Source organism: Pelobates fuscus, chromosome 5, assembly GCF_036172605.1.
Source record: "Pelobates fuscus isolate aPelFus1 chromosome 5, aPelFus1.pri, whole genome shotgun sequence".
Taxonomy (NCBI): Eukaryota; Metazoa; Chordata; class Amphibia; order Anura; family Pelobatidae; genus Pelobates; species Pelobates fuscus.
The window spans coordinates 308258834-308274512 of NC_086321.1; the positions used below are offsets into that span (position 1 = coordinate 308258834).

The following is a 15679-nucleotide window of genomic DNA, read 5'->3' on the forward strand; positions in this document are numbered from 1 at the left end:
GAAACTGCTATGTTTATGAAAAAATGGGTTAACCCTAGAAGGACCTGGCACCCAGACCACTTCATTAAGCTGAAGTGGTCTGGGTGCCTAGAGTGGTCCTTTAACAATAAAATATAACCCCTCCCCTTTGGTTTTTTTTTTTGTATTTTTTTTTATTTTACTGATCTGATTTTTTTTTTTTTTTTTAACCCTCAGGGGTTACATTTATTTAACTCCTTAAGGACAGTGGGCATACAATGCTGTCCTTGAAAGGGTGGCTCTAAACGACAGGCAATCAGCGGCGATCCCAGTCCAGGGGGACTGCCAGAGACCCTAACAGTCCTGGCCCTCCAGGCCTATGTGATCACAATGATCACCCTTAATTAGCAAAGTGTCTCCCCTTCCAATATCCCTGCTTTGTGTTTATTTGTAGGCAATGTTTTAGGAATGTATGCACTTGTCACTTTAAGAGATCAACACATCACTGCACGTTTTTGTGTTTTGGAGCACTGGCACTTTTTTCTGTATTATTTCTCAGGTAAAGTACTCTTTACCTTACTAACACTTTTTCACACATACTGTGATGGGTATTTTTATAGAGATCCATACAATAGACCTTTATGTAAGGCACTATTCCTATATCTAGTTACCCTATACACACTCGAGTAGCGATTTATTTTTTTATCTATCCATTAGATCCATAACAGACTCATTAGAGATCTCATATGTCAGCTCGACACTTAGATCGAGCTTAGCAGTTCACATTTGACACAGCCCACAGAAGTATATACATACAGATCGCCGTTTTTCGCGATTTGTTTATTTTGATCACCATGGTGATGGATAGTCAGCACTTCCATACCGGAAGGGGTAAGGCGATTTGACACGCATGCGCAATGGGTAGCAGACCACGCCGGCACACAGGTGAAGGAAGTTTGGTAAGTTAGCTTTTCCCTTATGTAAGCTGCATATTTTATTATGTATTTTATGTCCTGATGAAAGTCCACAGTGGTGGACTGAAACGTCGATCTCTGGAATAAAAGTTTTTTTCAAATTTTTTTTATATTTAAAGTCCCTGAGTGCTGGCATTTCTTTGAACGGTATACATTTGTGCAGCTGAGCACCGGGCAATATCCAAAGGAGAGCTCCCATCATCTTTTGTATATATATATATATATATATATATATATATATATATATATATATATATATATATATATATATGTCTTAGATCAGGGACATATTATTTTATTATTTATATAGCGCCAACAAATTCCGTAGCGCTGTACATACAACTTAAGAGAGATAAAATGAGGCTTGAGAAGAAGTATTTGTCGCTTTAAGTCACTTATCAGGAATTGGCTGATATCAAACAAACAGCTATGCCTGGATTTTGCTGTATGATTTTCAGTTCACCCGCAATCAGATGTCACAACCAGGCCAAATACAGTCTGCTGCAACCTCCAACGCAGGACCCCTACTCCTCCACGTCTCAAAGGTGAACCAGCCTGTAGTGCCAGAAAACTTTGTTCCTCTAAGACTCGGACTGCACAAGCCACCCCAGTCTGTAGCGCTGAAGGATTCAGGGAGGTTAAGGCCTTCAAATTCTTAAATATTTGCCAAGGGAAGTCGCGTGAGTACGCCAAGACTTCGGGTCATGTGCCCCTGAAACGATCAGCCGCCTCTTCTAGTTCAACATAGCTCGAGCACACCATGTTGACTCTCAACCACAACATTCCACGTCATCATCGTACTGAAGGCATTATTTCTCTGAACATGGGGTATTCTAGCTGGTTGTTGAGTTGTTTGGTTTACCCAATTTATCATTTAGAAGCTATATTTTCTTTCGTTTTTTTACACACAATTCAATTCCAATTTCACTGGAAATGTCAAACTTTATATGCGTAAGTGCAGTAAAGTATTATTACTTTTATTACACATTGTACCCCCACGTATACATTTTCAGTTCTTTTGTTGTTTTTGGTCACAGGGTCAAATATGTTGAATTTATGTAAAAGATCATTTGCAAGAAAAAGATAATGTGGTATATATATATATAATAGAGGCAATAGGATTTATCTCCCTTCCTTATACACATTCTATAAGAAACATATTCCCATACACTAAAGAGATGTTTAATACAATAAATTGATTTAATATAAATTCCCTCTTTATCTGTGAAATGAACCCCCAATTGGTGAAACGCAAAATGAAACGCAGACAAGAAGAAGGGAGAGAGGAACGTTATAATACGCCCTTCCGCAAACGAACTCTTATGTTGACGTAATGACGTTGACGTAATGACGCACACATATCGAAACCGAGGCGTGAACCGCAAATACAGCGCGAAAAGAAGATTGAACGAGAAACAGCTGATAGAGAACAAGAGGAGGAAGCATTTAAAAACGGAGACCAAGGAAGTCAGAATTAGAAGACTGAGGAAGCCGAAACTGAACGGTGAAACGCGTTTCTTTATTTGAATAGACTTTTTTAATAGATTTGGTATTGTATTTTTTATACTTAATTTTATTTCTATCTTGAAAAAATAAAATAATACTTTTTTACCGAATTTAAGTATCCGGCATCTATACAGATGGGTGTGTAGTCCCAAACTACACTAAGCTGATTTACTGAGCCAGGTTACAGGCTCTACATTTGTGAGTATATTTTCACTTATAAAAGAATTGTAATCCAGGTCTGGTGGACCTTCACTATATACTGTTTCTATTTGAGAGGTAACATTGGATCTACGCCAGTACTGAAATAAAGAGGGGGAGGTCGCCTAGAAACGGACCTAAAAGCAATCCATACCAGAGCTAGGTTATATTAGCTCTGGAATATGTGAGTTTTTCCACTTTTTCCTTTGCTTATAAAAATAACATTATTACACTATATGCAATTTTATATTTTAAAGGCACAGAAGACACCAATATATCACTAGAAAAAATCCCAGTTAAGTGCTTGAATATTACCTTTTTTTTATGCACAATATAATACTGGGTTACCACATAAGCGCTCCACTGTTTTAAACTTTGTATTTAGTGGATTTACATAATTTAAAGACTTTGATACAATATTGCGAGTGCTTCGATGGAATATGTTGTTTGAAAAGCAGTCTAACTTTCAATTTCATAAGGGATTCTTCAATACAAATGTTTTGGTCTAAGATATAATTTAGGGAAAATTTGGTTACAAGAGTAAGGGGCCAGAATTTGTATAGCCTGTCAAAGAATGGGTTATTAATAGGTTAATGAAAATCTGTGCAATAGATATCCATATAAATTACATTAGTTCTTGCTCTGGGCTGAGTTAGGATGGATGGAATGGAGTAACATCTCCAGCAGCTAGCCTAAACATCTTAGTATGTGCATCATTTCAAACACTACGAAATAATAAATTGGTCATGGTGCTTGCAGATATCCATTAATGTACTGTTCTGGTGCATAAATACAGTCCCTACAGTCTCTCAAGTGTTAACACTGCAATTGCTGAGAAAAGGCAGTGTTTAAAAATAATAATAATAATAATAATGACCAAGTTAACAGTGTGTGAAATAAAGCCAATTGCATCTTTCAACGTGGGATTAAAAGAGACAATCCACAATATACATTTTTGATGGTTGCACATTTTGCAGGTTTTCACATAAGTATGACTTTTTGTTTAACCCCTTAAGGACCAAACTTCTGGAATAAAAGGGAATCATGACGTGTCACACACGTCATGTGTCCTTAAGGGGTTAAAGGGACACTATAGTCACCTGAACAACTTTAGCTTAATGAAGCAGTTTTGGTGTATAGAACATGCCCCTGCAGCCTCACTGCTCAATCCTCTGCCATTTAGGAGTTAAATCCCTTTGTTTATGAACCCTAGTCACACCTCCCTGCATGTGACTTGCACAGCCTTCCATAAACACTTCCTGTAAAGAGAGCCCTATTTAGGCTTTCTTTATTGCAAGTTCTGTTCAATTAAGATTTTCTTATCCCGTGCTATGTTAATAGCTTTCTAGACCCTGCAAGAGCCTCCTGTATGTGATTAAAGTTCAATTTAGAGATTGAGATACAATTATTTAAGGTAAATTACATCTGTTTTAAAGTGAAACCAGTTTTTTTTTTTCATGCAGGCTCTGTCAATCATAGCCAGGGGAGGTGTGGCTAGGGCTGCATAAACAGAAGCAAAGTGATTTAACTCCTAAATGACAGTGAATTTAGCAGTGAAATTGCAGGGGAATGATCTATACACTAAAACTGCTTTATTTAGCTAAAGTAATTTAGGTGACTATAGCGTTCCTTTAAAGCAGGACATGCCTGAAATCTCTCAAGCAATCCATAATGCTGCTTTCAATGAAAAGTATATGCACACATATGCTACATGTGGAAATACATATTCCAGAATCTCTCATATAAAGCAAAGCAATTCCTTTAAATTTATAAGTACTTTTTATTTATATTCAGTTCATGAAATGGCCCTTGCATTGGAAATGTGTACATAAAGTGCTGATTTTTTTTGATTTTTTTTTAAACATAGCCTTCTTTTTACTTGATGCATTTACTATGAGTGCCCTTCAATTTTATAAATGGCTGGAAAGAAAGAAAATAAAGCAAATATTTTCAAAGTAGAGTGCAACCATTTGCAATTGTTAGTCAGAATAGAAATGGTTTATACCTATCTCCAGAACGCTGGTGCATACATTGTAAGTGTCCCTATTTAGGTGTGACTGTGTCTGTTTTGGGACTAAATCCTTCTGCCCCTCTTTTCTATCCTTGTGTTTCCACTTTTCTAGTTGCTCTATCCTTATGTTCCCACTTTTCTAGCTGCTCTATCTTAGTATCTGTGAGTGTTTAACAGAGCTCCACAGTGATTATACTGACAGCAATATGTATTTAAACTACAATATATGTGTTTATAAAAGTAGTATGTGTAAATAAAATATATTGTTCTTGTTCTAAATTACATTTTAGTTGTGTAAATTGTTATTAGTAAATAACATAAAATTACTCAGAACAACAACCCAGAACTTGGAAACATCCCCACTCTCACTCCTAAAATTAAAGTGCAACCCTCTTTAACCATTTGAAAAGTTGGGAGGTATGCTGTTTTATCTCAGTATGTAAGTACAAGAAAAAAAGGTTCAGACACTCAGCTGGTTTTTGGGTTTATAAAATGTTGCCCTTTTTGATGGCTGAATTTTGGGTTTCATTAAGTTTTGCTGTTTCTGATTGCTGATTTTTGGGTTTCATTACATTTTGCCCTTTATGATACCTTGGAGTGCCTGGACCTTTCTCTCTTATACCTACTGCTTGGGACCTGGTGCTGGTAGCTAGCTTAGTTGCACCCAGGATCCTGGTTTTGCAGAATCAGTATGTTTTAAGGACTAACCATTTTCCGAAGATTTTAAATTTTCTCTCAGTAGCGTGCTTAGCTGGTATCCATTTAAATGAAAAAAGCGCAGTTGCTGTCTCATCAGCTCATGCTCAACAACTGGATGTATCAGCATACCAAGGTTGTTTCTTGGGATTGGAAGGCCAAGACTGATTGCCAAGGTTGGAGTCAGATCAGTTTGCTGTAAAGTCTCTGGCACTTTACCAGAGTCTGAAAGTGAAGAAGAAAAAATGTTGAATAAGCCAAGTATATTGAATAGGCAATATAATAATATGTAATATTTTAGAGTGTTTTAAGCACCAAGAAATGTGAGCGCACTTTAGAGAAAATAAAAAATTAAAACTCCAGAGAAAAATTAAACATAAGGTCAGGGAAAAAAAAGGGGGATGGGGGAATTACTGTGGACACAAACACATTTTTGGGAAGAAAATAAAATTAGCAAATTAAAAGGCAACAACCCAATTAAATTTTGTGAGGTCATAAAACTTTTCATAATAACAACACCATGGCAGCATAAATTACAATTGCTTGTCGTTCCAAAACACAGTGACATGTAATCTCTGCAGCCCAGTGTAGTGGTTATAGTGCCCGATATGCCCTGGTGTCCTCTCAGAGTAAGTCGAGACATTTGAGAATGTCTTGTATACTTACCAAGAGTTGCCAGTCATCACCTCCTCTGTAGTCAGAAGCTTCCGCATAGAGAAAGCCAAGCAGTACAGGGCAGTACATAGGCTAAGTGCATTCAGCTAAAAGACTTATCCAATAAGCCGGTCCTGCATGGCAGGGCTTACCTCAGTGCACAAGCTTCTAACTATAAGGGAAGCAATGATGAGGACCTGGCTAACCCAAAGTAAGATTTCAAACTATTTGCCTATTGTGGAAAGGCACCATGGCACCCCTGGCTGTGTATGAGAAAGGTTGAAAATGCTGTGTGAAAAATTAAAAAAAAAAAAAAAAAAGTGCATATGAAATACAGGGTGAAAATATTAGAAAAGGACTAAAGGAAAGAGGAGAGAGTGAGGACGCCTCTGTGTATGTGGAAAGTGGGGGAGGATAGATAGATAGATAGATAGATAGATAGATAGATAGATAGATAGATAGATACTATTGTGAGAAAGGTATCTCAAAGCATCTCTAGGAGGAGGGTGAAGATACTGAACTTAAGTTGATTGCAGGGCCACAACAGGAAGAACCTCTAGTGGCTGTATGAGAGAAGGCCACTAAAGGTATCCCTAGGAAGCCCTGTTTCCATTGCGGAGACTGCAGTGACAGTTACAGTTATTGCATTCATCTGTATTGATTCTGGTGCTTAGAGTTTTCCCTTTACAAAGGGGTCTAGCGGCTGCTGTAAGGATGAGGTAACAGGAGTGCTATACTTTAATAAAATATGGTTTATCTGATCTGTAGGATGATGACATTCGTGATCTTACTACTGAGGATGCCATAGGTGACATTAGAAATCATTTAATCAACTATGGCATGTCAAGGAACTAACCAATATACAATATGTGCATCAATGACTGATTTTCATCTAGTGTGGTGTGTTTGATATTATCTACAGTACACAAGACACAGGGACACAGTATTCCTTTAACATGTAACAATATTTTACAAAATATCAAATGAACCTGAACTTGGTCTGGATTTCAGTTTGACCCAAACCTGTCAGATGGGTGAAACCTACATCTGGATGGTAAGATGATTTTAAAAACAGATGTTGCAGGCTAAGAGTCCTGTCCTTGACAGTTGGGATTCCTTCATGACTGCTATGGACTGACAGTGCAAGACCTCTAGTAAGACCGCTGTGCCAAAGCCTGCGTCACGTCCCAGAGGCTCCCAGATTCCTAGAAACAGGGAGAACAGAACACTACTCCCCTGTGTTGTCTCCTTATGATCCGGTTCCTAGGAAGACTCCAGAGGTATCCTATGTTCCCCTTGACTCTGAGGAACCTATGGAAATAGTCGAGCTCAAAGTGACTCATTAAGAAAGACTGAAAGGGTTAATGCTGTAATGGACTCAACTCCCCTCGGTTCTCGATCCCTCGGTCACCATAATCAACGTTGATGGAGAATCATTGTCAGCAATAAGACACGGACACCAACAAGATGCTTTGACAAGATTTCTCGATCTGTATTACTTTGAAGCTAGCATTTATACAGTTTGTTACATGAGCCATGAGATATGCCATACAGACAGTAAGATTTATTGCTTCCTTGTAGTACATACTAGACTGACAATAGAAAGATAAGAATTTGAATAAAGTCTGGGAAAGAATATCCTGAAATCGGAATGGGCAAGACATCCTGAGATTTAGCAATGTTGCACATCCTCTAGAAGGAAGAACTTAAATTGTATAAGTCTGCCACAGTCAGCATAATTAGCAATGTCGCACATCCTCTAGAAGGAAGACCCTATTGTTTAAGTCTTGCCACAGTTAGCATAATTATGTCATACATTATTTTGAAGCATAATAAGTAAAAAGAGTTTTAACTGTTTCATATCCTTTCAGTCAGCAATAATGATTATAAACCTTTTCTAAAGAGAAAAAATGGGTCGCAAGAGTATTCTGAGAACGGACAGCAGCTGAAATAGCCTGCCCTTCGGTGGGTCCCCGCTCAGAACTCAAGCTGTTTTTTGCTCATCTTGTGCCATTACAGAGAGAACATATCTGAAGCATATCAGACTGGTCCCACCCATACGGGCAGTCCAGATCCGAAATGCCAGCAAGTTCTCTCTGCACGAGAGATACAGCAACCCCAGACGATCGTTTCAGCCTTGTAAGGCATCATCAGTGAGGCATAGCTGATATCTCTCTAGGCACCGTGAGCAAGGGGTCCACGTCTGGATTACCCTTTAAACTTATGGAGAGAAAAAACGGGTCGCAAGAGTATTCTGAGAACGGACAGCAGCTGGAATAGCCTGCATTTCGGTGGGTCACCGCTCAGAACTCAAGCTGGTTTTAGCTCATCTTGTGCCATTACAGAGAGAACATATCTGAAGCATATCAGACTGGTCCCACCCATACGGGAAGTCCAGATCCGAAAGGGTGGGACCAGTCTGATATGTTTCAGAGAAGTTCTCTCTGTAATGGCACAAGATGAGCAAAAAACAGCTTGAGAACTGAGCGGTGACCGACCGAAGGGCAGGCTATTTCAGTTGCTGCCCGTTCTCAGTATTCTCTTGCGACCCATTTTTTACTCTCCACAAGTTTAAGGGATAATCCAGACGTGGACCCCTTGCTCACGGTGCCTAGGGAGATATCAGCTATGCTTCACTGATGATGCCTTACAAGGCTGAAACGATCGTCTGGGGTTGCTGTGTCTCTCGTGCAGAGGGAACTTGCTGGCATTTCGGATCTGGACTGCCCGTATGGGTGGGACCAGTCTGATATGTTTCAGAGAAGTTCTCTCTGTAATGGCACAAGATGAGCAAAAAACAGCTTGAGAACTGAGCGGTGACCGACCGAAGGGCAGGCTATTTCAGTTGCTGCCCGTTCTCAGTATTCTCTTGCGACCCATTTTTTACTCTCCACAAGTTTAAGGGATAATCCAGACATGGACCCCTTGCTCACGGTGCCTAGGGAGATATCAGCTATGCCTCACTGATGATGCCTTACAAGGCTGAAACGATCGTCTGGGGTTGCTGTGTCTCTCGTGCAGAGGGAACTTGCTGGCATTTCGGATCTGGACTGCCCGTATGGGTGGGACCAGTCTGATATGTTTCAGAGAAGTTCTCTCTGTAATGGCACAAGATGAGCAAAAAACAGCTTGAGAACTGAGCGGTGACCGACCGAAGGGCAGGCTATTTCAGTTGCTGCCCGTTCTCAGTATTCTCTTGCGACCCATTTTTTACTCTCCACAAGTTTAAGGGATAATCCAGACGTGGACCCCTTGCTCACGGTGCCTAGGGAGATATCAGCTATGCCTCACTGATGATGCCTTACAAGGCTGAAACGATCGTCTGGGGTTGCTGTGTCTCTCGTGCAGAGGGAACTTGCTGGCATTTCGGATCTGGACTGCCCGTATGGGTGGGACCAGTCTGATATGTTTCAGAGAAGTTCTCTCTGTAATGGCACAAGATGAGCAAAAAACAGCTTGAGAACCGAGCGGTGACCGACCGAAGGGCAGGCTATTTCGGTTGCTGCCCGTTCTCAGTATTCTCTTGCGACCCATTTTTTACTCTCCACAAGTTTAAGGGATAATCCAGACGTGGACCCCTTGCTCACGGTGCCTAGGGAGATATCAGCTATGCCTCACTGATGATGCCTTACAAGGCTGAAACGATCGTCTGGGGTTGCTGTGTCTCTCGTGCAGAGGGAACTTGCTGGCATTTCGGATCTGGACTGCCCGTATGGGTGGGACCAGTCTGATATGTTTCAGAGAAGTTCTCTCTGTAATGGCACAAGATGAGCAAAAAACAGCTTGAGAACCGAGCGGTGACCGACCGAAGGGCAGGCTATTTCAGTTGCTGCCCGTTCTCAGTATTCTCTTGCGACCCATTTTTTTACTCTCCACAAGTTTATGGGATAATCCAGACGTGGACCCCTTGCTCACGGTGCCTAGGGAGATATCAGCTATGCCTCACTGATGATGCGTTACAAGGCTGAAACGATCGTCTGGGGTTGCTGTGTCTCTCGTGCAGAGGGAACTTGCTGGCATTTCGGATCTGGACTGCCCGTATGGGTGGGACCAGTCTGATATGTTTCAGAGAAGTTCTCTCTGTAATGGCACAAGATGAGCAAAAAACAGCTTGAGAACTGAGCGGTGACCGACCGAAGGGCAGGCTATTTCAGTTGCTGCCCGTTCTCAGTATTCTCTTGCGACCCATTTTTTACTCTCCACAAGTTTAAGGGATAATCCAGACGTGGACCCCTTGCTCACGGTGCCTAGGGAGATATCAGCTATGCCTCACTGATGATGCCTTACAAGGCTGAAACGATCGTCTGGGGTTGCTGTGTCTCTCGTGCAGAGGGAACTTGCTGGCATTTCGGATCTGGACTGCCCGTATGGGTGGGACCAGTCTGATATGTTTCAGAGAAGTTCTCTCTGTAATGGCACAAGATGAGCAAAAAACAGCTTGAGAACCGAGCGGTGACCGACCGAAGGGCAGGCTATTTCAGTTGCTGCCCGTTCTCAGTATTCTCTTGCGACCCATTTTTTACTCTCCACAAGTTTAAGGGATAATCCAGACGTGGACCCCTTGCTCACGGTGCCTAGGGAGATATCAGCTATGCCTCACTGATGATGCCTTACAAGGCTGAAACGATCGTCTGGGGTTGCTGTGTCTCTCGTGCAGAGGGAACTTGCTGGCATTTCGGATCTGGACTGCCCGTATGGGTGGGACCAGTCTGATATGTTTCAGAGAAGTTCTCTCTGTAATGGCACAAGATGAGCAAAAAACAGCTTGAGAACTGAGCGGTGACCGACCGAAGGGCAGCCTATTTCAGTTGCTGCCCGTTCTCAGTATTCTCTTGCGACCCATTTTTTACTCTCCACAAGTTTAAGGGATAATCCAGACGTGGACCCCTTGCTCACGGTGCCTAGGGAGATATCAGCTATGCCTCACTGATGATGCCTTACAAGGCTGAAACGATCGTCTGGGGTTGCTGTGTCTCTCGTGCAGAGGGAACTTGCTGGCATTTCGGATCTGGACTGCCCGTATGGGTGGGACCAGTCTGATATGTTTCAGAGAAGTTCTCTCTGTAATGGCACAAGATGAGCAAAAAACAGCTTGAGAACTGAGCGGTGACCGACCGAAGGGCAGGCTATTTCAGTTGCTGCCCGTTCTCAGTATTCTCTTGCGACCCATTTTTTACTAAACCTTATCTAAGCATAAAATACATATGAATAAGAAAAGTTAACTATTTAATTTTCTTACAGAGACCAGAGGAGAAACCATGGCCTTTGTTTGTACTGTGGAGAAAGGAGTCACTTCATCTCTTATTGCCCTGTTCGCCCACGTAGGCCTCCAGCTCTCCGATTGGCTACCACCTTTCTTTGTCCTATGAGCTCTGCATGCCAGCCTGTAAAACCTCAAAGACGCAGACATGCCAGTCCGTTCTTGGCCTCCCTGAGAAATTCTCCATCTCTTGTTCCAGAGATGTCTGCACCTCCTCCTGAAAACACTCATGTTAAAACCGGTACCATCACCACTTCTTGCCTGCTCAAAGATCTACCTGTGCCTCTAATGGTACGAAAGTCTGCATAAAAGATCTGGAAACGTTTGAAAAGGTGTTGCAGGCCGTGCACTCTATTTCTGTTGATGTACCTAAGGAGAAAAGAGGATGTGCCTTTTGGAATCAAAATATTTAGCAACTGCATCTCAAAGACCATGACTACTCTCCAGCGGTACCAAAAGCTGGTACTATGGGGCTCCTTACTGTGAAGGAACCTCTGGGGACTCTGATATTGAGGGATGTTATTCTAAGGATGGGGACTTCGACAGTGAGAAATACTAACTCTACGAAGAACCTGTTCATGTTCCTTAAGGGGGGGTACTGTCACGGTTCTCACCGTGCCATCCAGACAGCCAGGCATGGTCGCCCCAGAAGTGTCCAACAGGGGATTTGAACCTGGGGCCTTCTGCATCCTGCCTCTGAGCCACTTCTAAACTTTGGTTCTAACCTTGTTTTCCTGTACTTGCCTGCAGCACTAGGGGGCTGGACATCACCAGTGGCTCCTACCTGTCCATCTAAGTTCACCTGAGGCAGTTCACTTATTAGCTGGGCATAAAACACTGCTCCTCCCTGAAAACATTGTCAGTTTGTTGTTTCTTGTATCCAGTTTCCTAAGACTGACTTTGCTTGTGACCCTTTCTGTTTGGATTATTTGTTATTGCCTGTTCGCTGCCTGCCCTGACTTTTGGAACCGTGCCTGACTACTCTTCTGGATTTGTCCTTGTCTGTTTCCACGTACCTGGTTACTGTTCATGCCTAAGTCTCCAGGCACAGTTTCACAGCCCATGTAGCGCCTTATCTGGTTACTGTGGGCTGTGTTTATTTGCAAGGGTGTGCAAACATCTCTGCACTTTGGACTCTAAATAAGGTAAACCGTGACAATAGGCACCTATATCATTTGTTTATTGATAACAAGCATTTACAACGTGCCAACACATTCTGCAGTGCTGTCTAATTGGGAAAATGACAATACAACATAAATAGTGATACAATAATATTGTGTGGAGAGATAACAATACCAGAATACCTCACTAGGTGCTATTCCTCACAGGTACTCCCTCAAGTACCAAATAAACATAACTAATTCCAAAAAAGAGAATGCACACTAGAACCACCAGTATAGATTTATACAAATTGTAATGAACCAATGACGGGCATGAATTGCACACAACAAGACAATATAGTGAGACAATATAAAAGCATAAACATAAACCAGCAATAATGTGTTATTTAAACACCCTTGAAAAAGGCAGCCAGTTGGTGCCAAAATTTTAGGGGGTATTGTGGACCTGTGTTTCTGCCAGGTTAGGCTTGTGAGAGATTTAGTACATTATTGCTGGTTTATTTTTAAGCCATTATCTTGCAAAACCCCATATGAAAGCATTGAGGTACAGTTCCAAAGATCATTATAACAGTTTTGTCAGTGTTTAGGAAGAGTTTGTAATCCACTATCCACTGTTCTACCTCTGCGAATTGGTTTTGGAGCACAGCCTCAAACTGCGGTAGCTTGGGTGTACTAGCATAGATTACAGTGTTGTCTGCATACATGTGTACAGTTGGGGATTTGCAGACGTTAGGCAGATCATTTATAAATAAGGTGAATAGCAGGGGAGCGAGTATGGAGCCTGGGGAACACCACAAGTAACTGGAAGAGGGAGAGAAGCGCTATCATAAATGGCCACATATTGCAATCGGTCTGAAATATATGATCAAAACCAGGTTAGCGGATGATCACCAATGCCTGAGCTGTTACGTTTTTGCAAAAGAATGTCATGATCTAGTGTAATCTAGTGTTTCATAGGCATTAGCAAAATCAAGGAAAATAGCTCCGGTTAAGTCTCCTCGTTCCATGCCAACTTGGATGTCATTGCAAAACTTTTAAGAGGGCAGTTGTAGTGAAGTGATTTGGACGATCATGGTTGAGTGTGGATGCATTTTTCCAAGATTTTTGACATTACAGGGAGCAATAATATCAGACAATAGATGCCAAAGTATTTACAAAACTACAATGTGTGCTGGCACTCAATCATGTCCTAGGTGCCGGTATTCGAGGTTAACCCTGTTAAAGCCTCATAATCTCAATAGAAAAATAAACATGAATACCGCACTCAAACATGTATCAATGGAAATGTTAGTAATTATGCAATCGATGTATTGTTCCCTTAACCAATTGGTGAAAAATATATTCATAATTACAATTGTTTTAATTTAATCGTATGTACAGTTGTATGCATTTCATCATATGTACAGCTGCTATTTACAGAAAATATTATTTACAAAACCCTCCATAAAAACTCTTATAAATAGTATGAAATTAATTAACTAAGTATATATACAAAAAGTTGTTGATGATCCTACTGATGATATAAAGGCAAGACGTCTAGCCTGCTGACAGGTGTAGCTGCCTATATAAAGTCATAAAGAAATTTTTTTAAAAATTTTAAAAAATTGATGGAAAAAAATATAAAACCGGTAAAAACTGAAAAAAAAGAAAAGAAAAAACAGAAAAATAAAAGTAGAAATAAAGAATAAAAAATAAAAAGTGAAAAGCGAAAAACATATAATCCTTATATGTAACAGTCCAGAAAAAATAGTGCACTGTAATGTCAATATATGGGTGGATCTCACCAGTTGAATATCCTCTTTGCAAAAAGAACTGAATGGTTTTCCAGTGATTATGTAGTCAGAAATTGAGAGGGGTGAAGGAGGTGAATTCGATACCAAAGTATTGTCATCACTTTTATGGATAGGTACAACTTTTGCAGTCTTCCAAAGTTTGGGTATGTATATGACACCAGGAATTCATTGATAAGGGTAGTGACTGGTTTAGCAATTGCTGGTGCACTGTGCTTCATAAAGGAAGTGCTCCTGATCTCAGCTTGCTCTCAGCTACCTGTATAAAAGACACATGTCCACAGAAGCAATCAATCAATCAATCAGGTTCCAAACGCTTCACCATGGCCATGACCAAAGAGCTGTCCAAAGATGTTGTAACGGAGACCTAGTTTCCCATAGAGTTCTCCGCTGGTATTAGAACAGTGAAGCAGGAACAAGAAGTTAACCCAGGATAAACAGCATCAATGATAATAAAATAATCCAGTAATATCCCATCACCATTCCCAATAACTGGACGACACACAGTATCAGGAGCAGAACTCAAGATTTATTCCACATACGCAGCTTTTAAGCATTTCTCCCATACAAGGGAGACACTCACAGTAATTAGTACGGTACCCAATCATTTACACGTTACCTCCCACACAGCTGCTCACCTCAGCTTAACAGATAATTCAATATTATAGTACATGGTTTTCCCCTGTTTTAGGGTGAACAACATATTTTAAAATCACCCAGGTCGGACCAGGGGTTCGAGAGTTAGGTGGAAGTGCTCCATACATTTTGGCCTGGCGGTCGGTCTTTGTTCGTGGGGTAAAAGATATGAAAATCCTTGCCATCCATAGTTGTACTGACGTTCATATGAATCCCTTTGTTCGTGGGATTCATTTTATTTGAACGGCGGGCTGTTCGTGTGTTTGGTTCGGTAATTATGGAACTCTGGAGGTCTTAGCGGTGTTCGCGTAGTCAAGTGTCTGATTTGGGTTACAGACATTCGACGACCAAACACCGCTGGGCATTCGTATGGCAAGATGGCCGCTGCCACGTGTTCGTATGCCAAACAGCGGCCATCCAGGGAACACACATAGAGCATCTGTCTAATTGCTAATTAGACTGCGGTTAGCACCAATCAGGGAGGTAAACTAGGGGCACACTTCTCTCTGGGGTGGTCTGATTGTTCGGTAGTTTGTTTGAATGACGAACGGAGTGGTTTTACAGAACAATCAGACAAATGCGACATACAATACATGTATATAAAAAACAAATGGAACGAAAATTACCTAATAACACGAATAAAGACAGCCCAACACAATCCGCTACAGTTGTCAGACAAGATTGTAGACCAACACAAGGCTGGAAGACCACCGCCAAGCAGCTTGGTGAGAAGGTGACAACAGTTGGTGTGATTATTTGCAAATGGAAGAAACATAAAATAACTGTCAGTTTACCTCAGTCTGGTGCTCCATGCAAGATCTCACCTCGTGGAGTTTCAATGATCATGAGAACAGTGGGGAATCAGGCCAGAACTA

The 15679-nt window shown here is 41.2% G+C and overlaps 1 protein-coding gene across 2 annotated transcripts in view; it reads right to left on the reverse strand.

Annotated features, from left to right (window-relative positions):
- Positions 1–15679, reverse strand: part of PIGG (phosphatidylinositol glycan anchor biosynthesis class G (EMM blood group)) — a 556446-nt gene that overhangs the window by 352887 nt on the left and 187880 nt on the right. For both annotated transcript variants that reach the window (XM_063455507.1, XM_063455506.1), the window contains one exon: positions 5356–5568. In XM_063455507.1, the coding sequence (XP_063311577.1) occupies positions 5356–5568 (213 nt within the window). The remainder of the gene's footprint in view (positions 1–5355; positions 5569–15679) is intronic.